This window comes from Populus nigra, chromosome 5, assembly GCF_951802175.1.
Source record: "Populus nigra chromosome 5, ddPopNigr1.1, whole genome shotgun sequence".
Classification (NCBI taxonomy): Eukaryota; Viridiplantae; Streptophyta; class Magnoliopsida; order Malpighiales; family Salicaceae; genus Populus; species Populus nigra.
The window spans coordinates 18,458,168-18,484,408 of record NC_084856.1 but is presented as its reverse complement, the minus strand read 5'-3'; the positions used below and the strand labels follow the sequence as shown (position 1 = coordinate 18,484,408).

At 33.6% G+C, this 26,241-nt stretch overlaps 2 protein-coding genes across 3 annotated transcripts; one reads left to right on the top strand and one right to left on the bottom strand.

Annotated features, from left to right (window-relative positions):
• The first annotated feature begins 5,847 nt into the window (after positions 1–5,847).
• LOC133695163 (probable LRR receptor-like serine/threonine-protein kinase At3g47570) lies at positions 5,848–9,515 on the top strand. Of its 2 annotated transcripts, none has more exons than XM_062117014.1 (3): positions 5,848–8,602; positions 8,817–9,185; positions 9,310–9,515. In XM_062117014.1, the coding sequence occupies exons 1-3, from the start codon at positions 5,929–5,931 to the stop codon at positions 9,315–9,317; spliced, it is 3,051 nt and encodes a 1,016-aa protein (XP_061972998.1). In that variant the 5' UTR covers positions 5,848–5,928; the 3' UTR covers positions 9,318–9,515. The 2 variants fall into 2 exon arrangements, with proteins under 2 accessions (XP_061972998.1, XP_061972997.1); XM_062117013.1 differs by having other exon boundaries at positions 5,849–8,602; positions 8,817–9,209.
• Positions 9,516–9,615: 100 nt separating this feature from the next.
• LOC133695162 (protein CELLULOSE SYNTHASE INTERACTIVE 1-like) lies at positions 9,616–20,478 on the bottom strand. Its single transcript, XM_062117012.1, has 8 exons — positions 20,265–20,478; positions 19,646–19,790; positions 19,090–19,163; positions 15,103–18,160; positions 11,735–14,279; positions 10,505–10,959; positions 10,116–10,232; positions 9,616–9,976 (listed from the first exon to the last, which is right to left on the bottom strand). The coding sequence occupies exons 2-8, from the start codon at positions 19,709–19,711 to the stop codon at positions 9,836–9,838; spliced, it is 6,456 nt and encodes a 2,151-aa protein (XP_061972996.1). The 5' UTR covers positions 19,712–19,790; positions 20,265–20,478; the 3' UTR covers positions 9,616–9,835.
• Between the last annotated feature and the right edge of the window lie 5,763 nt (positions 20,479–26,241).

Here is a 26,241-nt window from a genome sequence, read left to right as displayed (position 1 = left end):
TTAATTTATTGATATAAAATATAAATTTAAAAAAAATATATATATTATTTTAATATTTGAAAAACAAATTCTATTACCATCTTAAACAGTACTTGCAAATAAAAAAAAGATAAATATCATTCAAAAAAACCCTTAAATATTGGCAAAAAAATAGTCACTTATATGGAAATTTAACTCTCTCTCTCTCTCTCTCTCTCTCTCTCTCTCTCTCTCTCTCTCTCTCTCTCTATATATATATATATATATATATATATATATATTAAAACTTATATTAACATTAACACATAAAAACGATATAAAAATATAAAAAAATAATTTAAAGTAAATAAAAAAAATATAAATATATTTTTATTGGACTAAAAAAAAAGAAAAATTGACGCTGCTTAATTTGTAAATCGAAAAACAAATGGCTCATGATCACAGATATTGTTATATAGTACCACAGCCAGTGATGACGGCCCATTGTAACTTCGAGTTTGAATATTTGAGTCAACATAACGAGTCTAGTAATCTTGATTTCAAATCATATTCTCCCAAGTATACTATACTACATTTAATTGTGTCTTTGATTTTAAGTAGTTATAAGATATTTGTTTTTTTTTTCTTATTCTTTAAATTAAAACCTTAAAATCTGCATTATAAAGAATTTATTATTGTGTAGTGAGGATGTGTCAAAGCTAGAAATAATATATATATATATATATATATATATATATATATATATATATATATCCTACGGAAAAAAAAAAGAGTTAGGCACTTAATTAAAGCAAAGAGAAAGCAGTTTAATATCAAGGTCAAGATTATAGTGGGAAGTTTGTGAGCTTGTCATTAACTCAAGCTAAACAATAATATATTTTCCGAGACAAACATTAGTCAATGCAAGCAAAGAGAAAGCAGTTTAATAAGTATGTGAGCCTGTGTGTAAAGATTAATTTCTTTGTTTCCTATAAAATAGTTTTTTTTTCTAAAAAAAAGTAGTTTTTATGGAAAATATATTTATGTAAGTGAATTATTTTTTTATATTTGGTAATGTTATAAAATAAACAGGAAAATAATTTATTAAAGTTTTATTTTTTTACCTTCCAGTTTATTAAAATAAGAGAACCAAATTTAATAGATGAAAAAGTTAAAAGATGATGAAATTAAAAAAAAATATATAATTTTATAAATTACTTTAAATAAAATAAATTGCAATAAAAAGAAAATGAACCAAAACTGATAAATTAATTAATTAATTAATTAATTAAAAAAAGAATAAGAGGAAAACAAATAAAAATAAAAATAACTAAAGCTAATATAAAAATTAAATTTTAAGGAATAAAATTAAAAAATAAATTAAAATAAAATATATAACAATCAAAATATTAAAAATCAAATTTAACATAATCAATGAATAATAAAATATTTTTAAAATTTTCATAACTTTTGAAAAGTATTTTATACCACAAATAAAAGAATAATATTTTAAAAAAAAACCAAACCAAATTTTAGTTAGATTAAAAATTGTTTTTTATTAATTAATTTTTATAATAATAAAAAAACCTGAAAAATAATTTTCAAGAAAGCAATTTACACAGAACAAAAGGACATAATTTCTCTTTTCCTAGGAAAGAAAACTTGTCGCCAAACAGGAGCATCAAATTGCGTGTGTGTTTGGGATCAAGACGCGGTGTAAGGTTAAGTTTCTTTTTAGCTATAATTCTTTTAAAAAACAAACCACATTTATTTATTTATTTATTTATTTTTAATCACACAAAAAACGGGGCCACGTCTCGATGCAGACAACACCTCTTTAATTTATCGAACACGACAACTTACTAGGTGCAATCATAGAGACCAGAGCTGAGAAAGAGAAATGGAACGGATACAATACAATAAATTTAAACAAACATGATTCATTGATTTAGATTTTTCTTTTCCTTTCTTTTTTGCATTTTGCATCGTGAATTAGTTTGTATTTGAAATTTTAATATAAAATATTATTTTTAAACATGATTGGTGGTTCGCACGATTCAAGGTTGGGATCATGCATTTTAATTGAATCATCGAATTATCTCAAATCAAACCCAATTTGTTTTTGTAAAGCAAAAAGGACACTATTTTTGTTAAAAAAATAAATAAATAATGATTTATAACTAAGTTTTTGACTGGGTCTTATCAAACCAACTCAAGTTTTTGACTGGGTCACGTGGATTTTTTCCCTTTTTTATTTTTCTTAAACTCGACCCGATTTCAATTTCAGGTTGACTTGGTTTCGAGTCAACTCATTGATTCGGGTTTTAAAACTATAATGCACCGCACTTTTTAAGAATATTTTTTACTTGAAAATGTATTAAAATGATTTTTTTTTATTTTTTATAATAGCATATTAAAACACTAAGAAATATTTAAAAAATATTAATTTAATATTTTTTCAAGCAAGCAAAATATATACCAAACACCACAATTTAAACGGACTCTAGTATTTGATCAATTTTCGTTAACTGTTATTCCGAAATTACATTAGGTCGGATTGAAAGCATTCCTTCGGATAAAAGAAAGGAAAAAAAAGTTCAACCACAATTACTAATACTCGTGATCGATGTCATTGTGTGCGTGTTCATGATGAAAATAATGAAGTAGAGTAATGGTATTTAAGCAAGCAAGTGTATCAATCTTTGCTTTAAAGTAAACCTAGATACGTGAATGCTTGTGTTCTTTTAAATTTTTAATTCTGATGGGTTTGATCCTATCATCCTCTCGTTATGACTGTTCAATGAGGTAGTAGTTGATACATTGGACAAAAATAGATTAAACACGATGATTTTTTTTTATGTAGTTGTTTATTACATTTTTAGATAGTATAAAAATTAATTTTTATTATGTTTAAAATTGTTGTAGTAAAGAGATTTTTATATTATTAAAACGGGAATGATAAGTTTGTCTTTGTATAAGAGTTGTTATTTATGAAATGACTATATGACTCTACATTTAAAATCAACTTTTTAAAAAGAATCAACACGATAAAAAATTCAAAAAAAATCAATGGATTTTACCTAAATCATGGATCAATTCAGGTTTTTTTTCAGGTTAAGCTGGGTCAATTATTTCTCTTTTTTTTTGTTAAACACAAACCTCTGTTATTAACCTATTAATTTGATTGGCAAGTAACCCAATTCAGGAGTTGACTAGAGACAAGGCCCGAGTTATAGGTTGGGAGGGTCAATCCAGGTTTTTACTAGTCAATGTAAGAATAAAAACAGTTATTATCATAGTTTTTAAACTTGACTCGAGAATCGACTCGGAGCAAGGCCCTAGTCACGAGTCGGGTTGACAATTGACTTAGGTCAACATAAAGATAAAAATAATTATTATCATAGTTTTAAAACTAGACTTAATGATTGACCATTGACCATGCCTGGGTCACGGGTCGAGAGGATCAACTCGAGTTTATAACTAAGCTCATTGTAACATTATTAATTTTAACACTTAATATAAACTAAAGTGAAAAAAATAATATCTAATTATTTTTTAAAATATATAATTTTAACATTAATATATATTAAAAATAAAATAGACTCATTTATATTTTACTTTGATTTTATATTTGAATATTTTTTTTAGGTTTCTATTTAGAAAACAATATATGTTATGATATACACTTTAAATGTTAGATAAGACGAGTATTATTGTCATTATAGTATATTACTCTATCTTCTTCAATATATATAGATATGAAATAAAATAAATTATTCAATTCAGTCTAATGCACATTAAACATAAAATAAAATAATTACTTATTTAATTTAATTAATATTATTTAGCATACCAAACACGATTTTACGTAGCTATAAAACTTAAGAGATCATTCACAATCCAAATAGATGCAGTCTAAAGTTTCTTTAAATAGATATATTGATTATATGTTTGATAAAGAAATATTACACCTTTTATATTATCTATTTTGACTATAAACTTAGAGAAAAGACTGCTGAAATTAATTTATAGGGAAGGACAGGAAATAAATAAAGGAAAAGCAAACTCTTGACAGAAGAAAAATATGCCAATTTCTTCGAAAATCAACAGAAGAAAAAAAGAAAGAAAGAAGAAGAAGAAACGAATATAGCTCAAAGATGTTCGAATCCGGCACTAGAACCGAGATAGTTATTTTCCTGACTCCCTGGTTGAGGAGCACGCCATGAATACAAGCACAAGCATTAGAAGCTTTAACAATGGGTCCTCCCAGGAAATATTTCAGGGTTTTCGGAAAAAATCACTATCTTTGGCAAAAAAACTTTTTACTCTGAGACGATGATAAAATCAACCTTGGCAAAGAAGAAAGCAATTCGGAACTGGACATGCATTTATCATCTAGATAGACGGCCAGTCATTATCAAGAGTCCGTGATTTTCTTGCCTGTCAAATGACAATTAAAAAACAAGGTGCTATTATTTAATGCTGCAGGCCATTTTAGTGGTTTTGTCGTCGATGAAAGTGGAAATTTGAAGGTTCAACATGTTTATTGATCAATGATTATAAATGACATATTAAAAACAAAAAAATATATATCAATTAATGCAGCACGCTAAGTGCTAACCAAAGATGTGTATATATTTTCAATGGAAGCGTGTTTGGTATTACCGTAACTGTTATGGTTATGATTTGAAAAAAATTATTTTATAAAAAGTATTTTTAGTTGAGTTTGATTTGAAAAAATAAGTGTTTGGTTAAAACTGTGGTTGAAATTGAGGTTGAACAAAAAATAGTTTAATGTGTTTGGTTAAAAATGCTTTTGAAATTGAGATTATAAAATAATTTTAAAAAATATATATTAATATTGATAGTTTTTAATTACTATAGATTTAACTATTGCTATTACATCATGAAATAAATAATACTTTATATAAAATCTTTTTTATTGTTTCATTAAACTATCCACAATTCCATCACGTATGAAATATATCCGACAAGGACTACAATTTTCATAAATTTCTTAAAAGCACAACAACATCAGGTAAAATATAATCAGGAACAAAATTGAGATTGCGATCAAATTCTGTAAATACGGCGTCATCAAGCGATCTCCATCTAATTTATATAGTTATTGAATAATATTTAACACTAGTTTTTCAAATAAAATACAATTAAAAATAAAAAATATTTTTTTATTTTATTAGGTCGGACCCGGTTCAATGCATTTTTAGCTTTGATAAATCTAGCCGACCTGAGTTTTATATCTAACTGGATGAAAATTAATTTAATTAAAATTAATCAATTAAACAGGTTAATTTATGAATCAATTAAAATCAGAATAAAACTTAATTTAATTTTAAAAAAGTTAAATCAAAACTTTATATTTTAAATTAATTTGAGTTAATTCATCAAACTTGTAACTTTAATGTTGGGTTATAACTATAATAACAAGTTATGTAACTTTTGCATTAAATTTTTTTAATAAAAAATCATGTTTACATGGCATTATAAATAAAATCATGTTTATATTAAATATTACTGTTTATGCTAAATATGATACAGATGATAAAAATTTGTTATTAATTTATGTAGAATTATTTCTATTTTTTGGATATAATTATTTTATAAAATAATGATATAAGTAATAAATACAAATAAATCTTACTCATAATAATTAAAAAAAATACCAAGTATTTTGAACTTCCATGTGCTGGTTTAAGCCCTCAGCAACAAAAGCATGGTATTACGTTAATTTTTAAACTTGAATAGTGGAGCATCCATTTTCCCATCACAAGTTCGCAGCTATTTGCTGCTTCTTGTAACTTGCAGCTATGCCACAGTTAATGGTGGGATCCATCATTGAAAAATTATGGTAGGAGCATTATCAAATGTTAGAATTTGTGGCTGCGGGCGATGAACCTCACCCACAGCCACAATACCAAACAGCCACTAAGCTCTGAGAAAACGTAGAAGATGGAGTTATCAGGCATGAGTTCTTGCATATTCTGCCCACTTCTCTTGCTAATAATTCAACTCTCATTTTCCTTTTCATTACATGAAGGAAATGAGACAGATAGACTTTCTTTGCTAGCTTTTAAGGCTCAAATTACCGATCCCCTTGATGCACTGAGCTCATGGAATGTATCCACACACTTCTGCAAGTGGTCAGGTGTCATATGTGGACATCGACATCAGAGAATCGTCGAGCTCAACCTGCAGTCTTCCCAACTGATGGGCAACCTGTCTCCCCGTATTGGCAACTTGAGTTTTCTCAGGGTACTAAACCTGGAAGGCAACTACTTCAGTCGTGATATTCCTCAAGAACTGGGCCGGTTGTTTCGACTACAGAGGTTGGTGCTCGGAAACAACACTTTCAGCGGTGAAATTCCTGTCAACATTTCAAGTTGCTCGAATCTTATTGTCCTTCATCTAGGGAACAATAATCTTACAGGTAAAATTCCTGCACAGCTGGGATCATTATCAAAGTTGGGGGCATTTGTTCTCCAAGGTAACAATCTAGTTGGTGATATACCATCTTCTTTTGGAAACCTGTCCTCCGTTCAGAACTTCTTCTGGACGAAAAACTATTTGCGAGGAGGTATTCCAGACAGTCTTGGAAATTTGAAAAGATTAAAATACTTTGCAGTTGCTGAAAATGATCTCAGTGGTACGATCCCTTCCTCCATATGCAATATCTCTTCTCTTGCCTATGTCTCTCTAGGACAGAACCGACTTCATGGGAGTCTTCCTCCTGATGTAGGCCTAAATCTTCCAAATCTCGCATACCTTGTCATCAACTTCAACCATTTGAACGGACCAATTCCAGCAACGCTCTCCAATGCCTCGAAAATTTTTCTTGTTGATCTTTCATATAACAACTTAACTGGGAAAATACCCGATTTAGCAAGCTTGCCTGATCTACAGAAGCTGTTAATTCACCACAATGATCTCGGAAACGGTGAGGAAGATGACTTGAGTTTTCTCTATACCTTGGCAAACAGCACCAATTTGGAATCATTGGGAATAAATGATAACAATTTGGGAGGAGTGCTGCCCGAAATAGTGAGTAACTTCTCAACAAATCTCAAGGGAATAACATTTGGAAGGAATCAAATACATGGAAGCATTCCAACTGAGATTGGAAACCTCATTAGCCTGGATACTTTGAGTTTGGAGACAAATCATTTGCATGGCATTATTCCAAGTTCTATTGGTAAATTACAAAATTTAGCTGCTCTCTATCTTAATGAAAACAAAATCTCAGGAAGTATTCCATCTTCTTTGGGAAAAATTACCTCGTTGATCGAAGTTAGTTTCGCACAAAACAATTTACAAGGAACTATCCCGGCAAGTCTTGGAAATTGGCACAAGTTGTTGATCTTGGATCTCTCTCAAAACAATCTGAGCGGTCCCATACCAAAAGAAGTACTTGGTATTTCATCCTTGTCAGAGTTGTTATACCTACATGATAATCAGTTGACAGGCTCCCTTCCATCGGAAGTGGGTCAGTTGGTGAATCTTGGATTTCTGAGGGTTTCCAAAAACAGGTTATCGGGTGAAATTCCAAAAAGTCTTGACAGTTGTAAGAGTTTAGAAGGTTTGGATTTGGGGGGTAACTTTTTTGAAGGGCCTGTTCCTGATTTGAGCTCTTTGCGAGCACTTCAAATGCTTCTTCTCTCGTACAACAACTTGAGTGGCCAGATTCCCCAGTTCTTGAAAGACTTAAAGTTGCTGGAGACTTTGGATTTGTCATATAATGACTTTGAAGGTGAGGTGCCTGAACAAGGAGTCTTTGAGAATACAAGTAGGATTTCCATTCAGGGAAACAAGAAGCTCTGTGGAGGAATACCTCAGCTTGATCTGCCCAAATGCACTTCTAACGAACCAGCAAGGCCAAAATCTCATACCAAGCTGATATTGATCATTGCAATTCCTTGTGGCTTTCTTGCTATAGTCTTGATGACCTCTTTCCTGCTTTTCTACTCGAGAAAAACGAAAGATGAGCCTGCTTCTGGCCCTTCATGGGAGAGCTCATTTCAGAGACTAACCTACCAAGACCTCCTGCAAGCAACTGATGGGTTCTCCTCGTCCAATTTAGTTGGTGCAGGTGCTTTTGGGTCAGTGTACAGAGGAACTCTCGCATCAGATGGAGCAGTTGTTGCAGTGAAAGTATTGAACCTTCTACGTAAAGGAGCTTCCAAAAGTTTTATGGCAGAATGTGCAGCCTTGATAAACATCAGGCACCGAAATCTTGTCAAGGTAATAACTGCTTGTTCCAGTAATGATTTTCAAGGAAATGACTTCAAAGCTCTAGTTTATGAGTTCATGGCCAATGAGAGTCTAGAAGAATGGCTGCATCCAGTCCATATATCTGATGTCACACCCGAGACAAGAAATTTGGATCTCGTTCAGAGATTGAACATTGCAATTGATGTGGCTAGTGCGCTTGACTATCTGCACAACCATTGCCAAGTTCCTGTTGTTCACTGCGATCTGAAGCCCAGCAATGTTCTCCTTGGTAATGACATGACTGCTTGTGTTGGAGACTTTGGATTAGCAAGGTTCCTTCCAGAAGCCTCCAATCAATTACCTGCAGATGAGAGCAGTTCTGTCGGCTTAAAAGGCACCATCGGTTACGCGGCCCCAGGTAACATCAGAAAACTTCCCTGTTGATCATGGTTATCCCCACAAAAGAAATGCACATTTTGGTATCCTAAAATATTTTTGGAAAGCAGTAAAACTAGTGTCCTTTATGTTCCCATCTGCTGATGAATTTTGAATAGCAAGATTGACCAGCTATGTCGTTAATGTTAAGCAACAGATGAACAACGTAATTTCTAACCCTTGTATATGAATCACAGAGTACGGTATGGGAAGTGAAGTGTCAACTTACGGAGATGTGTACAGCTATGGCATCCTGCTGCTGGAGATGTTTACAGGAAGAAGACCGACAGATGGCATGTTTAAAGACGGGCACAACCTTCACAATTACGCTAAAATGGTGCAGCCTGACAACGTGTTGGAGTTTGTGGATCCAACACTGAGAGAACACGAAGAAAGGAACCATATTGATGATAGTCACAAAGTTATGGAATGTATGGTTTCAATTATGAAGGCAGGACTTGCTTGTTCTGCAGAATTGCCAGGAGAGAGGATGGGCATTGCCAGCGTTGTGGTTGAATTGCATCGAATCAGGGAAATGCTTCTTGGAATCAAGACGAGAGAAAGAGGTGAAATCATTCCCTCATCCATAGGCAGAGACCAGTTGTTGACATTTAGAAGAAAGATTATCAGTGATAATGATTATCCATTAATTGCCTTTTAAGTTCACTAATGATCTGTTCTGTGATGCAGATTCCTGAGGTGATCAGAGTGGCAACAAAGACTTTATATGGTTTTTGAGCTGTCTGTAAGCATCTCTCTCTCTCTTTTTGTGTGTTTGTGTGCTGCTCTGGAATTAAACATGTTTATTAGAAGTGAAAACTTGCAATTATATATATTGATATACAATAAACATAGATTTCTGGAAGAAGACAATAAAGCATTTGCTATTTCTTTCATATCCGAAACCAGAACAGTTGTTGTTGTTATTATTATTTTCATCTCGGTTTGACAAGCACGTTACTATGGGTAACAAAAATTACAAAGAAAACTCGTATGTTTGTTCTTGTGGTTCAGCCCAGAAATATTATAGGAAACTCGGATTACAAAAGAATACGTTTGAAAAAATTGCTATCTTCCGGCTTTTGGCAAACAACTACAAAAATCAGATTCTCTGGCAAACTATTTACACTGGAATGGGGACAAGTTACCGGATTGATCATATTTTCTCCCTAAATTCTCAATTTGTGACGAATGATTGTCTCGTCTTTAACATCTGTTACTTGTTAGACCACTGGAATTCAATTTCCAAATTCCTCGAGGGTCCACTTTTGCTTTCTGGCATCAGAGTGTATTCCCCAGCTACTGCTCCTAGCATTACAACCCGATCGATCTGGATTGTTACTTTTCCGAAAGAACTCTGTTGTTGGATCAAAAGAGACAGGTTAAATGACAATGTGAAGAAAAAATCTCTGATAAAATGTGGATAAACATCAAAACAACCTCTTTTTTTGATTTGTTTTCTCACCAAAAAAAATAAATTCAGTTCCATTAATTACCTTCCCCATTTTGCTCTTATTTTTGCAAGAGATATGAAGCTTTTGGCCTTTTGGAGGACTCTCAAAGGACCATGAAAAGCTCTCATCAAACTCCGGATTAGGACCAGTTGATACAACCTGAAAAGTTCAGAAATATTTTTCATTTTGAGAGAGGTTGAAATAGCAATTTCTAGGGAAAAAAAGTAGGGAAAGCAATGGCGAGAGGAAATTCTCTTTTGAACAGGAGCAATAGTGAGTTGAACATCAAAAGATGGCTGGAATAGATGAATTGGATAATCCATTGATATAAATTACCTTTTGTTTATTTTATTTTTCCTTAAAAATAAATGATAATTGGAGATATAAAACATCACAAAAAATAAAAAAGATGATGTATAGACGCATCTTACCTTTGTTTGCCTGGGTGGTGTATTTCCAAGGGTAAGCTTGCAATAAACACTTGGGTTCCCCACCGACTGCTTCATATTGTTTCCACGCTTGATAATAACCACCAATGTCCCTGGCAAACACTGCAGCAGAAATTCAGCCTTCTCCTGAAATCGAGGTGGGCCAGACTGAATCAAGTATTGCAACAAGGGGATTGCATCTGCAGCAGCAATGGATTGAGCTCTGGAAACTTCAGCTGGGCATGCTGACCAAGCTTGCCTAAGAAGAAACAGTGCATCCAAGGCAGCTTCTTGAGATGCTTCTGATCCTGTCTTGAGAGATGTAACCAAATGGGGTATACTGAGCGTTGCAGGCTCGGTGGCTCTCAACCTTGGGAAGTTGCTAAAAAGGGCATTTAGAGATTTGAGATACTCCTCATTAACAGTCCCAGTGGCCCATAAATCCTTTTCGATAGCAGCTGCACGACCAAACAGAATGTTAAGCTGCGCGTGAAAGAAGATTGAAAAAACACCCTGGCAGAAAACTCATAGCATTTTAATAGGAAAGTACAATACACCTAATCCTGAAGTCAATAAGTAAACTAATATCCAAATACTGATGAACATAGCCACTGGCCAGGGTTGCTCCACTGCTCAACTGTCTATCATGTCTTTCAAGAAAAGAGCAATAAAAGGCCATGTAGCTTGAATAAAGAAATGGACAACGAAAAATTTTCACTAACGCACAAAGGCTACTGTTCATCCCCTCTATTTCAACATGGCTTCAAGTAATGATCAGAATATTACAATTATTTTGCCCAATGGTATAGAGAATAGTAAGCAGTTTCACACTCTGATTCAACTTTACATGTGATCCATCATCTGTTAAGAGTTTGAGAAGTTAGCTCGCATTTAGATGTCTGCTCTATTTCACCGTGACTTAAAATCTGAACTAGCAAGCAACTCATTCGGTCCAATTAGATCCCATACCATTTCTATCCAAATCTGCCTCTACTTACATTTTACTGGTAAGATCTATTTCATTTTGGTCTACTTCAATTAACCTCTGAACTTAGCATGAAAGAAAAACATATTTCTCGGAGATTATGTTTAACTAAATGTTAGAATAACATTCCAAACTACAAACCACTACGTAAAACCACAAAGAAAAATGTCATCGTAAAAAGATTAGGCGTGTTCTCCTCAAATCTGCCAAGAGTAGACAAACTGTGCACAGGGAGAAGAGAAGCTAACCTGTTATGGCTCTGACTGTTTCACTGGATGCATACTCTTGAATGGTGTGATTGGAGAAAAGAAGTTTAACAAACATTGCAGCCTGGACAGATGTATCTGGATCACTTGAACCGATTAGATCCAATACAACTTGAACACCACCAGCCTCTGCAACAGCTCTTTTATTAGATCGGCTATACATGACCAGGTTTTGCAAAGCACATATTGCTACTACTTTCATTTCTTCTGTTGGTTGCTCTTCAAGGACATTGACTAGAGCACGACAAGCTGAAACAGCATCGGTGCTTCGAGCCAGGCCCTCATTCTGGAATAGATCACCAAGTGCCAAAGTGGCCAGTAATCTTGCCTGTTGTGCTTGAGTTTGGGGATCTAAAAGGTATTGCGACAATGGCAAGATTGCAGTTTTAGTAGCTTTTGATTCTCTGATTTTCACGTTGTTGAGTAATACTTCCAGCAACCTTGCTGCTGTTTCCTCACACTGATGGCTTCTCAGAAGTTCCAAAAGAGCCTCTATGGCACCACTCTCAGCCATAGCTTCAGCACTTGTTCCGTCGTCACTTTCTAACACCAAAAGAGCATTCAGTGCACCAACCACCGTGCTTTCCAAACCAGAACGGAGCAACCTTACCAAGACAGCTACAGGCACTTCCAAATAAAATTCAGAACTAAACTGTAAAATGTTAGCCAAAACAGAAGCAGCAGATTCCCACAAGGCATGAGGAAGAGAAGGATCAGCTTGCAATATAACTTTGGACAACTCACTCACACCACCCTCCTTTGCAATTTCATTTGGCCATATTAGTGCAATGCTAACAAGAGCCTTTACAGCTCTCTGCTGCAAGATGTGTATACCAGAACTGAGAACCCGTATAAGAGGACCAATTACTTGCTGTGTCACTGGATCCTTCTGAAGATGTTCTTCCATGAGCAGATGTGACAGAAGCTCAGCAGCCAGCTGTTGCACTGCTGGAGCCTGAGAATCAAGCAATGGGATGAGTGGCTCAATAGTTTGGTGAGAGGTGAGGTTATAATCTGCACGGCACAGTGGATGTTCCAGAATATTAACTAGAACCTGCAAAGCACTATGTTGTCCATCAGGCCCAAATTCTGGTCTTGTCAGCAGCAGGAAAAGGGGACCAACAACTTTTGCAGCAGACGGCCCCTTGGCAATGCTGGCATTATTGGTCAATATTCTGAGCAATTCAGCAAATGCTGCACAGAGAAAATCTGGTGCTTCATGGAGGATATCAAGTATGCTTTCAATTACTCCAGCTTTTACCATTTCCATTTTACATGCGGGCCTGTCTTTCCCCAACTTCACAAGTGCCCGGGAGATAGCCTCATGAAGCATGTAATTCCCACCATAGAGAAGGCCAACGAGAGGAATAACTGCTCCATGTGCAGCGACCAGTTCTGCCAGTTGCTCATCATCAACAAGCTTATCTAATGCACAGACAACTGAATACTGGGCAGGACTGAACTCAGTTACAAGGAGAGATACCAGAGGCTCAACACAGCGTGCTGCAGCCATTGTAGACCTGATTCTTGTGTTTCCAAACAAAACACCACACAACTCCGCAGCATCCCCCTTCAGCCCTGTTGAGCAATTTGATGAGAGGATCCTGCAAAGGACATCCACCGCATTCATTTCAACATCTGCAAATGCAAGGGCTCTAGATGGGTTTTCACTCAATAACCTAACCAATGCAGCAATAGCAGCATGCTGCTCTTTCTCTAGACCAGTATTAAGAATTTCCACCAAGGGTTGGACAGCTTGCCGGGCAGTGTCTGCATTCCTGATATGATCAGCAGAAAACAAGCTTTCCAAAGCTTTAGCAGCACTGTACCTTGCAGCTCTTCCACCCAAACGCAGGACAGCAACAAGTTGACTGACAGCACCAAATGCAGCTTCATGTCTCCGAATTTCAGCACTACTAAATAGGATCCCTAACAGATCAGTTGCAGCTTCCTCGGTTGCATCTTGCAGACCAAGTGAAAGATACTTAGTCAGGGCCTCCAAAATCCCTGATTCAACCATAACAGTCTTATTTGGAGGACAGTCTTTTGCTAACTGATTTAGAAGTCCTAATGCTAGAAAAGGTGCCCCAGGACGATCTGGAATTGGTTTGAGTAGATCGACAAGAGCAGGTATTGCTTTGCGAGATGTAGCACCAACTCTAATGTCTTCAACTCTGAATAACCTCTCAAGCGCAACTTGGTCTGGATAACATACCAAAGCAAACTCCTCGGACAATTCCAGAAGATCAGATATATCACCATCAGCACAGCCAAGTAAGGAGATGAGTCCACCTGCTGCCCCAGAATTTGCAACAGACAGAAGTGTTCCCCGACTACCATTACACACTAGGCTGGCTATTGCCTGTGCAGCAAAATATCTGTTTGCAGACTCCTCTGACTTCAACAAGTTTGCAAGTGCTGGTATAGATTTCATGGTTGCATGCGCACGTATGATGTCTCTGTCTTGAAACAGAATTGCTAGCAGTAGAGCACAAATCCATATGCTGCTGTCTTCACTAAAATCACTCTGCACAGGTAAACATAGAGAAGCTATGAAGCTTAATGACAATCAGAATGTAGAACAGATTTCTCTGCTGCATAACATGTGAAAATGTGTGAAATTTTGTGCTTTCTTTGATGTAACTCATAATTCTTCTAGGAAGCAGATGAGCAAAGCCTCTTGAAGCTTTAGCTCGATTATAGGTTCATTCAAGCTCATTCAATAGAATGAATGAGTCAAGCTCAAGCTTATTTTGAAACCTAATGTTAATACAGCCACAACTGAATTAGATCAAGCTAAACTTGTTCAAGATCACAAGATAGCTCACCTAAGTTTACGGGGCCACATCATTTAAGGGCTTGCATCTAGACTAATTAAAATTCACAAAGAAGCTTGCATATAATAAGAAAATTTTAGATCAGCCAAATAAAAACTCATATAAAATAAGAATTATTACATTATCAAATCTAATCAAACTTATTTCTGATGTGAGATACACTAGTTTGATTCTTTTGAAAATTACAGATGTTTGCTTTTTTATTGAATGGTTTGTCATGATGAATCCAAGGTCAAGCTCAGCTTGTTTATTTGCTTATTTTATCAGTCTAATATGTTAAATCAAATGAAGCTCGAGGAACAAAGCTTGAGCTTCATGTCTTAGACTCGCCACAAGCACAAGCCAAGTTTGAACCCCACTAAAATTAGATGAAACTGATCTAAATGTATCAAAGCTTGGCTTGACTCGTTTGCTATGTCAATCCATAGAAATCAAAATTTTCATTGGTATTGAGAGCTTATGGCACTAGACACTGGAAAACCTTCAGTTCAAGAGGAAAAAAAGAGGTTTCACCTGACTGTACTGCAAATAACAACTGGAGATTCTGTTAGTGAGGACTTCAACTGCTCCAGCCTCCATTATAACAATTTTACTTCTCTCATCGTGGCAGGCAAGAACCGAAAGTAGCCAAACAGCCAAGTTATAATCATAAATAACTGCTGTTGCTTTATGGGATTCACCACTCTCACCTTCTTTAGCATGTCTGTATATGCTAATGACCTCCCTGTCATCATCAACCAGGTTTCCTGAAGGAGAAGTGTCTGCAGAACAAAGCATTGTGACAAGTGATTGAATAAGGTGATTACATGAATTTGATTGGTTAAGATCTTCCACCACCCTCTGGTGACTAACTTTTGCAGCACAAATAAGAAGTGCAGCTCCCCCAATTTTGACCTTTGGGCTTGTGGAATCAATCGCCCTTCTAGCCACAGACGTTACACATCCAGAGGCACTAGCAACCGCATTTCCTAAAACAAAAGGCTGATCTCGGCAAAGTCGTGACAATATTTCGATAGCCTTGTCCTGCAACAAGGGTGTTGCATCTGCAATCGACGAAACTATTGGGGATATGTGGTTTGGAAATTCAGCTAAAACTGCCCATGCTGGTTTGATGTGTCCGCTAGCCCCTTCTGACCTTGACAAAATAGCAAGTGCAGCCAGAGCCTCTGATGTGGCAGCAGATCTGCCACTAGCAGATTCTAGAAAAGAAACTAATGCGAGTACTGTTCCAGCATGATTGACACAATCAGTTATGGAATTATCAATTCTACGAGAATGAAGGAGACGAGCGATCGCTGCTGCTGCATGGGTCTTTCCAGAAATTGTGCCTTCACGCAAAACCCTTGTTGCAGGCACAATAATTTCATTTGGAATTGCTTTTTTTGAAACTTCACCATCCAAAATAAGATTTGCAAGAGCACATGTCGCCTGTTCAGCAACTTCCAAGGTCGATGAGTTAGCTAGTGCAATTAAAGGGGATAACGCATCGCGAGCAACAGCAGCCACATCCCGGTTCTCTTTAATTGAAAGAAATATCGAAGCAAGACAATGAGATGACTCTGCTAAGATGTTTTCAGATTCAACATTTAGCAACTTCATCACTGACCAAAGTGTTTTAACAGAGATGCTGCTTTCACGTAAATCCTTTCTAGTTTCAAAAATTCCAGCCAAAGCAGAGGCAGACTTGGCCTGGGTCTCTTCTTTAGTAGAGCTCAATATCTTAATCATTGTCTCAATCGCATCATTTGCAGCACTGCCCTCCCGTAGTACATCACTCAAGTGAACTACAGAAAGCATGCTTCTTAGAGCATCCAGGACATACACTTTTGATTCAGGTAGATCACTGGTTAACAATGCAGTGAGCTGGCTAATAGTAGCTGTATCAGATTTATGTATCAAATGATTTAAAGTCTTTGCTGCAATTTCTTTCCCATTGAGGCTCCCATTCTTCAGTAGCCATAGCAATGCAGGAACAGCATCAGCACTTTCAACGCATGCACGTATATCTTCACTGTGATTGCACAAGTTCCTAAGGATAGTAGCAGAATCTTCCTTGGCTTTAGCGGATCCTGTCTCTAGAATTTGAACAAGGGGGGGTATACCACCAGCAGCAGTGATGGCCCACTTGCTTTCATCGTTTTCATTAGATAGAAGGCAAAGCAATGCCACTGCACATTCCTGCTGCTGTTCTGATGAAAGCCCAAGAAGGGATATCAATAGCTGAACTCCTTCACGTCCTTGAAGCGAACGCCATAGACTGCCTTCATTATTGCAAAGTGCAAGAAGAGCTCTTACAAGCTCATCCTGAACTTCATTGGTTGCCATTGTAATCAAACCAACAAGCAACCGTTTTGCTTCAGAATTCGCGAGTTTAACTGAAAGTATGGCATTCCCATACAAACTAGCTAATGCTTCTATGGTACGTTCCTGCACAAGATATGGTAAATGAGGATTGAACTGATTAACTAAAGTCTGCTCAATAACAACAGGATCTGATGCCCTGGTGGATTCAGCTTTGCTATCATATATCATCAAAGCAGAAGCCAAAGCTCCTAAAGTATCAGCAGTCTGGGCAGGAGAAGAGCATGATTCAAGGCTTTGACCGAGGCTTGAGATAACAAATGACAAGCCACCAGAAATATTTGCCAGGGCACACATTGCATGCTCCTGTAATGCTTGGGCATACTCCCCCTGCATGAATTCTTTTGAAGGGGCTATTGTAGCGTTTATCAGAGCAGGAATACCATTAGATTTAGCTATCTCTTGCCTTGCATCTTTGCACTGTGCAGAAAGAGACTTAAGGGCACCTGCAGCTTCTGCTCTAACAGAGGCTTCATTGCCAGGTCCTAACAGCTTGAGCAACTGTTTAGTAGCCTCTGCAGCTAATACCTTGGAACAAATAGATTCATCTTCCATCATCATGCACGCAAGAAGAAAGCAGATGTTAGCTTGTGTGTCTGACTGTCCTGTTGTGAGCAACTTAACCAGAATATCCACTCCTCCAGCTTGTATTGTTGCAGACCAAAATCCCTCAGTGCTGCTGGAGAGGTTTTTTAATGCTCCAGTCAACAAGTTATCAACTAATTTACCTGTTTTGAGCCCATTACGAAGCAACTCCCAGAGCACAGGCACAACTCCTTCAGTTGAAAAAATTTTTGATCCAACATGATCCTTAGCACCACCCTGAGACACAGCATATATCGTCTTTGCTGCTGCAATTTGACCTTCTTCGGAGCTAGACTTGAGTAGACCTAGCAACGGTGGGATGCATCCTCCAAGTAAGACCTTTACCCTTAGTTCATTCTCCTTGCAGAGAGAACCTAAGACAGTAGCAGCCTGTATCTTAACCCCCAGTGATCCGGACCGGAGAAGAGAAACAAGCACCGGAACTGCTTGAGAGTGAGATCCAACAGCACTGAAAGCATTTTCACGTGTCTCAACAAGTTCTCGCAACTGTCTCAATGCATACTCCTTCTCTTGTACAGATGAGGAGCTCCGGCGCAGCTGCTCAATGCATTGTGCAACACTTGCTAGTGTGCCATCTGGATCCTCCATGCTACCAGTACGGTCTCTGAAAATAATTAATTAAATGAGAAAATTGGGCAACAATTTTCATTGCTTTTAGGCACTATGAGAAACTTCCTCTTAGTTGACCTCATTTTATGGGAAAAAAAGTTATTACTAGTGAAAACTCATAAAAGGAAATGCAGTTATTAATATTTTCAGTAGAGAGAACCAGCACAAAAACATAAAATGGGATATTTCAAATTGAAAGCACTAGAAAAGTAAAACATGGACAGAAACAGAAATCTGGCACAGGATGACAAGAAATAAAAAATGCTGAACAATAATTTAAAAACAAATATAGCATCAGTAACAGAATTCATTCTTATAGGACTGTGGTTTGCTCTTTTAATGGCACAAGGCTCTATTCCAGTTCATTACATCTGGTAATTGCAAAGGAACTTTCGTTTACTTCTGAATTAGAAAAAAGTATCTTGAAATCAGAACTTATTAGATGCATTCCTATAAAAGAGAATTTCTACCAACATTATATGTCATTTTTCTGATTCGAAGTAAGTGTGTCCAAAATCAATCTAGAAATAGTGGAAACAGGACTAGAATTGTATAATTCAACAAAGTGAAAATCAATTCAGAAACTAAAAGCTTGAAGGTTATTGATTTATGGTTTCTAGAAGTCACGTTCACTCGATGCAGAGCATGTGTATTGAAACACAAAAGGTAGATGCAAACAACAAGTGGACCCTCAGTTCCTTTTAAGACATTCTGGAAACACATACACTAAAATCTCTGATCAACACAAAAGTATTACCATCAGTATGGAGCATTTCGCACCTATAGTGCTACTCAATATTACAAAAAAATTAATCACCAAAGGATAGCACATGACCATGGTAGATATTAAAAGCATTGGCAAAAGCAAAGTAATCACAACAGGATATCGACCTCATCAGCCACATAAATAAATTCTCAACTCACCTCACACCCATCTTCATAACTGAACGGGGAGTTGGAGGCTCTGAATCTTGAGTTTTTAGATTGCCATTTTTTTCCTGCAATCATGATACAAGAGAGTGTCATTTAATATTAACCAAACATAAACTATTGCTATTTTTTTCCTGCAATCATGAAACAAGAGAGTGTCATTTAATATTTAACCAAACATAAACTAAATGAAACCATCACAAAATTCAACTTCGAAACTAGTTTGCTGCCAATAGTATTTTCAGATTTGAAACCAGAGACCGCGAGGGGTCACTCAGGAATTAAATATTAATAGTTGAAAGTAATAGTATTGCAAATTTGCAATACACATCAAAAAATTCTAAAAAAATAAAACGAAAACCGGAAACGCCAATAGATTTAAAAACCAAAAGCATCTAAATATATATATAGAGAGAGAGGGAGTGAGGGAGAGAATGGATGAGATCCAGCGCCTCCGACACTAAATTAAATCCAAAATTAAATGAAATTCCATTTTTTTTTCTTGAAACTGTTATCCGAATCCAATACAGTGAATAATGAATGGACCAACCAGATCAGTAGTGGCAAGGCTGCTGCCATTGGTAGCAGATAACCTCCAAGCGAGTGTAGCCGCCATCTTCTCCTTTTTTTCCCTTAAAAGAATGAGTCTGTCTCCAGATCTACCTTATTTTACACAATCAAGACATCAAACTCTCCTGTAAGGTATCAATCAGATCAAGTCAGTCAGCGTAACTAATGCTGCTAATTACAAAAATAAAAAATCGAACTGATTTTAATTTTTAATTGTAATTAATAAGAATGTGACGACATGACTGAGTTCGGTTGCTTCATTGACTTGAATTCATTTCAATTCAATTCTAACAGCAGATCAATAAACTCCAATTTCAACTCAAAAAACGTCGTTGTTTTTTACCACAACATGACTCGAAATTCTGAACTGAACTCAAATGGACAGGACAGACATTCCTTCTTTCTTTTCTTTTATAACAGAAGGAATTTCAATGAAAATGAAGTAACAATGAATTAAAAAGGGCAGCACCTCCAGTCTCTTTAAGAATTTTTCAAAGAAACGACAAGTAAACGTCATCGATGAAGAGAAAGAGTGATAAAAATGTAGCTAGTAACAAGGAAAGAACAAATCAGTAGATCACTCGCGAGTAATGACTCACCTCTAGAGGGGGAGAGAGAAGAGGCGGAGGAGCATCTACAGGTATCGTAGAAGAGAAGGGAAGATAATAAAAAGGCACTTCACTTCATTTCATTTTGATTGGGAAAGACAGAGAGAGAAGAATGAAGTATTTTCAGTCAGACTTTTTTAGAGAAAAATAAATAATTGTGTGTTTTATTTTATTATTATTCTTTATTCAGATTTTAGAGAAAGAGCGTATAGAGAGGTTTGCAGTTGGCTTTCTCTCTGCATGTGTGGTTTTAGAGGTTAGAGTGAAAGAGCACCGACAGCTTCAAGCTTACCTGGACTTTCATTGTTTGTCTTTGCGGCTTGGCTTGGCTTGGCTTGCCTCAGCTTGGATTTTTGGCTAACGTTCACTGGAATGGTAGGCATCTCAGGGCATATGCTAAATGGAAAGCAAAAAATAAAAAATATATTACTTTGGCTTCTCGATGCTTGTTGCTAAACAAAACGTGAAAATATTATTTTTATATATCTTGTACAAATGTTAATTTCTTATAAAAAAATATTTATTCCAATAATATTTTTGAAAAAAAACATTTTTAAAATTTATATTTTTTTTTATAAAATTTATCATAATTTCATAACTTATATTATGAACTTAACGAGTTCATCTTAGTTAATTTAAGTTGCTTTTTTGTTATTTTTAAAAATTAATTTTTTTTATTTTATCATTTAATATTATGTTGATTGAAAATCATCCGGGTTATCCTAAAACTCGTTGAGTTAAATAAATCATTTCAAGTTGGTAAAATAATTATATATCAAATATATTAAAATATAATTAGCTATTATAAATAAATTTTTACCATTAAAATAAATATAAACAAAAATAAAATTTCTACTATTCAAAAAACCATATTACTAATTTAATTCTTGTAAATAGTATCTTTTCTTAGATATACTTTAAGGTATGGGATCAGTTTTTAATTATTTTTTTAAGGTAATTATTTTTTTAAGGTAAAATTACCTTTATCATTGCATAGTTGGGTTTTTTTTAATTTTATTTTTAGAAATAATAGTTTACATCCTTGAATTTATAAGTTTATAATTTACAACATGTTAAAAAAAATCAACAACAAAAATTAGATTATTTATAATATTTTATTATATTTTAATTAATTACTACAGAAATATTATATAAATATTATAATTTTTATCATTAAAAAAAAAACTATGGTCACCACCCTCACCCTTTTCCTTTTATCCTTGTCGGAATTTTGCCACCCAAATCCATGTTTCCTTTTTCAGCATAGCTCGAAGAATTTGCAACCTGTAAAGCAGCTTTGTTAGGCAAATTAATGAAGCAAAGCATTTACAGAAGGGCTGGGACTTTGCAAAGATCAACAAGTTCCTTGCTCTGCTAGGCAAAGATTGCCCCAAGACATGAATTCTTCACAAAATCCAAGTAATCTAACAAAAAAGCTTCTCGCACACAATTCCCATTATCGCTATCGTTTTTCAAGCAAACGATATATATATATATGTGTATATATATATATATATATATATATATATATATAAGGATAGATTCATCTTTTATTTATAATAAAAAATTGTGTTGATTGAAGAAATAAATTGTAGTTTTTAAAAGAAAAGAGAAGTAAAAAAAATAACTTAATTATAAATAGTCATGGTATTTTTCTTTTTTCTTTAGTAAAACATGAGGAATAAGGTGCTCACAAACAAATAGTGTGAAACTAGTTTATATGGCTGCAATATGTTGAGGTTCTAGTGAAAAACAAAATTGAACATGAAAGAAAATTTTTACATCATTTTTACTGCTTATCTAATTTAGATTTAAAATTATATGATATAAGAGTTACTCTACCATAATCTAAAAATTCAAAAACAACTTGAATAACCGGTTAAAAATAAATTTTGATTTTATAAAAAAAATAATTATTTAAGATGAGTTTTTTTTTAATATTGATATGATAATATATTTCTTGGACTTTGCAGGTTAACTCGTCAAATTTATTATCCGAACGATGAACTCTACTAGATTTATAAACTTTGTTTTTTAACTTTTTTTTACTTAAATATACAATATTAAAAATAGATACTTATTAAATCGAGTACAAACTAGATATCAGAATATTTATTTGAAACTATGATAATTTCATAGAAAAACAAACTAAAATATTATTTTATAAAGATAAATTTAAAATCAAGTAAATATTAAAAGATAAAATACAAAAAATACAAAAAAGAAATGCCAAAAAATAAACCCACCTCCTTCCATGTTCATATGAATTCAGAGTTTATTATCTCAAATGCTATAAAAAAAAAAGAAATAGAAAAGAAAAAAGAAGAAGCCACGTATTTCATATAAACAGTGTGTCTAGAAATTATTAGTCGTTTTAGGTGATTACTTGGAGAGGTGATTTTCGTTTTCTATTTCTATTTTTAATTTTTTAAAACAATATAAAAAAATTGCTGGATTATTTTTATAAAAAAAACAACAACCACAATAATAATTTTTGAAAACCATTTTGTATGGCTTTGAAAAAATTTAATAATATATTTTTGACTTTTGTGTTTTATAGAATAGATAATAGAATATTGATTTTGTATGGATTTAAAAAATCTTATAAAAAAAAAACAACAACAACAATAATAATTTCTTCAACATTTAATTTATTAAGAATTGATTTTGATGTTTTTTTTTTATTTTTTTATAAAATTATTATAATCTTGTGCAAAGAATCATGGGATTAATCATGTTATTTTAAATATTTTTTTAATTTTTTTTTTAGTTTCACCCTTTAATTTTGGATTATTTTATCAATTAAGAATCGTAATTTTATTAAATTTGCTTTTAACAAGCTTTGTAATTTTTTTTACATTATTAATTTTTTTTTGTATCAATGTATTTTTTTATTTATATTATTTAAATGTGTCAAATTTAATTAGTCAATAACCCCAGTTTTGTTTTTTAGAAATACTTGTATCAGATTAGTATTTTTTTTACATTTTAAAAAATTAAACGAACACTTGACATAACGCGTGCTCCTATCCACTGTATTTCCATGCTCTACAGTTCATCACTGTCGATTCTACGACGCGAAAATGACTGTCCGGATTCATGCAAAGCAGTGATTGACATTGTATTTTGAAAGTATTTTTAAAAGGAATTAAATTTTTTTAAAAAAATTAATATATTTTTAATGTTTTGTATCATTTATTTATTAATGTTAAAAATAATTTTTAAAAAATAAAAAATTATTATTTTAATATATTTAAAAATAAAAAAACAATTTAAAAACTAACTTCAACTGCACTCTCGATTATCCATTGTCATTTACAGCATCTTCTTCACTTTTTAAAATGACAAAAACAACAAAACGGGGGCAGAGAAGAAGACAAGAACAGCAACCTCAGCCTAGCCAAGCCACAAACTGGTCAAAATCAGCCCCCCTCTCTCTCACAGCTGGCAGAAAATAATATTCTGGCCAAGGAAGCATTCTAGACAGATTGGATACACCTAATGGGGATGACTCTGTAATTTACTAATTGCTTAAGAATTTCAAGCCATCAATTAGTCTTCAGATAAAATGACTTTGAAGCATTCTGGCAAGGAAGCATTCTAGACAGATTAGATATGCCTAATGGGGATGATTGTGTAATTTACTAATTGCTTAAGAATTTCAAGCCATCAATTAGTCAGTCTTCAGATAAAATGACTTTAAAGCCCTTGCTTGTATAAATGATCGGGACTCGATACCAGCTTTTGAAAGACTTTGACTCCACTTGCGGCAACATGAAAAGTCTGAGCTGCAATTTGCTGAGCTGTAGCCCCTCACCTTCAATTTTTCTTATTTGACAAAAAAATAAAAATAAAAAAAAAAAAAATCAATGGAAGTTGATTTCTCACCACTCATGATAGGGGACTATTAACTCTTAATAAAAACCAGAGAAATGAAAATTTAGATAAAGCTGCGATTAAAACGGAGATTAGTGAAAATTTATTTATTTTTATTTAAAATTAAATTTTATATATTTAAAATTATTTTGATAGGTTGATATAAAAAAATTAAAAATAATAATTTTTTTAATAGATTTATGAATGGAAAAACGCTTTAAACCAAATAAGGAATCATGTAATAATATTATTTTCAAATGATTAAGTATTTATAATTAATAGCAGGGCATGTTTCTTCATGTGCAATTTCCATCAGATCTAAAGAACCAGACATTCAAGCTGTCCCCTGTTTTTTTTTTAAAAAAAAAAAAAAACAACACAATAAACAAAAAAGACAGATATACTTCCAAGTTCCAAATACAGTGCAGGCAAATCATGATAATTGCATGATATTTTTATCAAGGCAATCCTAGCTGTCCAATCTTTCCATCATGTCTTTTGCCCGGTTTCGAGAAAAACTTTTGTCGTTCAATTCACGTTTGATTGGACAAAATTAAATAACTTTTTACTGTTTTAAAACAATTAAACTAATGATGAATAGATATTCAGCTGTTTTTCTTGAAAAAGTCGGGGATTGAATTGCGCGGCCAAAGTACAATCAACCCGATTTTTTATGGTAACTCAATTTTTATTTTTTTTATTTAATATTTTCACATTACATTTATTTGAAATTGACGTAAACATTATTTTCTAAATCCTATAATATTAAAAGAAAAAAAAGTTATTGGTACTTGATTTTGTTAAATAAAATTTAATTTTATTAATTTAAAATAAAAAGCATTTTAGGAATTTTCTTCACCTTTATTTTTTTTTCCCTTTGATTTCCATGAAATTCTCCCCATGACAGTAAAGTATCATGCCATCTTAGTTTTATATTACTTTTGGTTTTTTTTATTGTTATTTGTTTTATTTTTATAATTTTTAATTAATTTTTTTGTTTTAGCATTAGGTTAATTGAGAATTGAATTTTATTATTCGATTTATCTTTTATGAGATCTTATGATCTTGATCATAAGTTTGGAATATTAGCTTGGATTGACTTCGGTCTTTCTTTTTAGTTTTTTTTAATTAATTTTTTTTTTCAATGTCATCTTTTAATGTCGGAGATTGAGCTTCGTAATTTTCTTTTGTTTTCATTATTATGATGCTATCCTAGTCTCATGACTTGGGTCAAGGGTTTGTCTGGGTTAACTCGAATAATTTGTTTTCATTGTTTTTTATTTAAATTGATTATTTTTCAAATTTTCCCTTTTATCATTGGATTGGTTTGGGAATCGATGATGCTATCTAGCTTTACTTTTTTTTCTTGAATTTGCTTTTTTATAGGGTTATTTTAATCTCATAACTCATACTACAGGTTTCACAAGTTGCTTTGGCTTATCTCAAGTCAATTTTATTTTTTAAAAAAATGTTTTTTTTTTAATTTTTTTTTCATTGGGTTGGAATTGAGCTTTTTTTTTCATTTTGATTTCTATGAGGTTATTCTTTTCTTATGAGTTTTTTTTTTATTTTTTTTTTACAAGATTATCACAGTCTTATAACCCGGAATATAAATTTTACAAGTTAACAAGAATTAATCCGAGTCGATTCAATGTATTATTATTTAAATATGTTTTAAAAAACACCTTTTAATATTTTAAAGCATGCATTGAATATTTTTTCATGATTTTTTTTTCCCAAGAGAACACGTTAGTATTGCCTTTATATATATATATTACATTTAATAATGTCTATACAGTATTTTTTGTGATTTGATTGATGCGCTTTTTTTTTTTACTTCGATTAATAACGTCTCTTTCAAGCACATGGACTCCGAGGAGGATCAGATATTTAAAAACATGTAGTAATAATAATAATAAAAAAAAAGTCTCCTCGCCATCAAACAATTAAAAAAGGTCAGGCTGTTTTATACTCCAATGAAAAGGAGCAAATACACTTTTGTACCGAAATCATCAGCACATTGTTCAAAGAATCAGTTAACTTGTCCTTGTCGGTGTCGCCTCAGCAGAAAGTATAGTCAAGCTCAACAGAC

Bases quoted from the DNA above. Each gene is read 5' to 3' on its own strand.
- LOC133695163 (XM_062117013.1), top strand. From the start codon at position 5,929: ATGGAGTTATCAGGCATGAGTTCTTGCATATTCTGCCCACTTCTCTTG. The intron at 8,603-8,816 runs GTAACATCAGAA...TATGAATCACAG, and splicing joins CATCGGTTACGCGGCCCCAG to AGTACGGTATGGGAAGTGAA.
- LOC133695162 (XM_062117012.1), bottom strand. From the start codon at position 19,711: ATGGCGGCTACACTCGCTTGGAGGTTATCTGCTACCAATGGCAGCAGC. The intron at 19,164-19,645 runs GTTGGTCCATTC...TCATGATTGCAG, and splicing joins GCCTTGCCACTACTGATCTG to GAAAAAAATGGCAATCTAAA. The intron at 10,960-11,734 runs GTTAGCTTCTCT...TTGGTCGTGCAG, and splicing joins AACAGTCAGAGCCATAACAG to CTGCTATCGAAAAGGATTTA.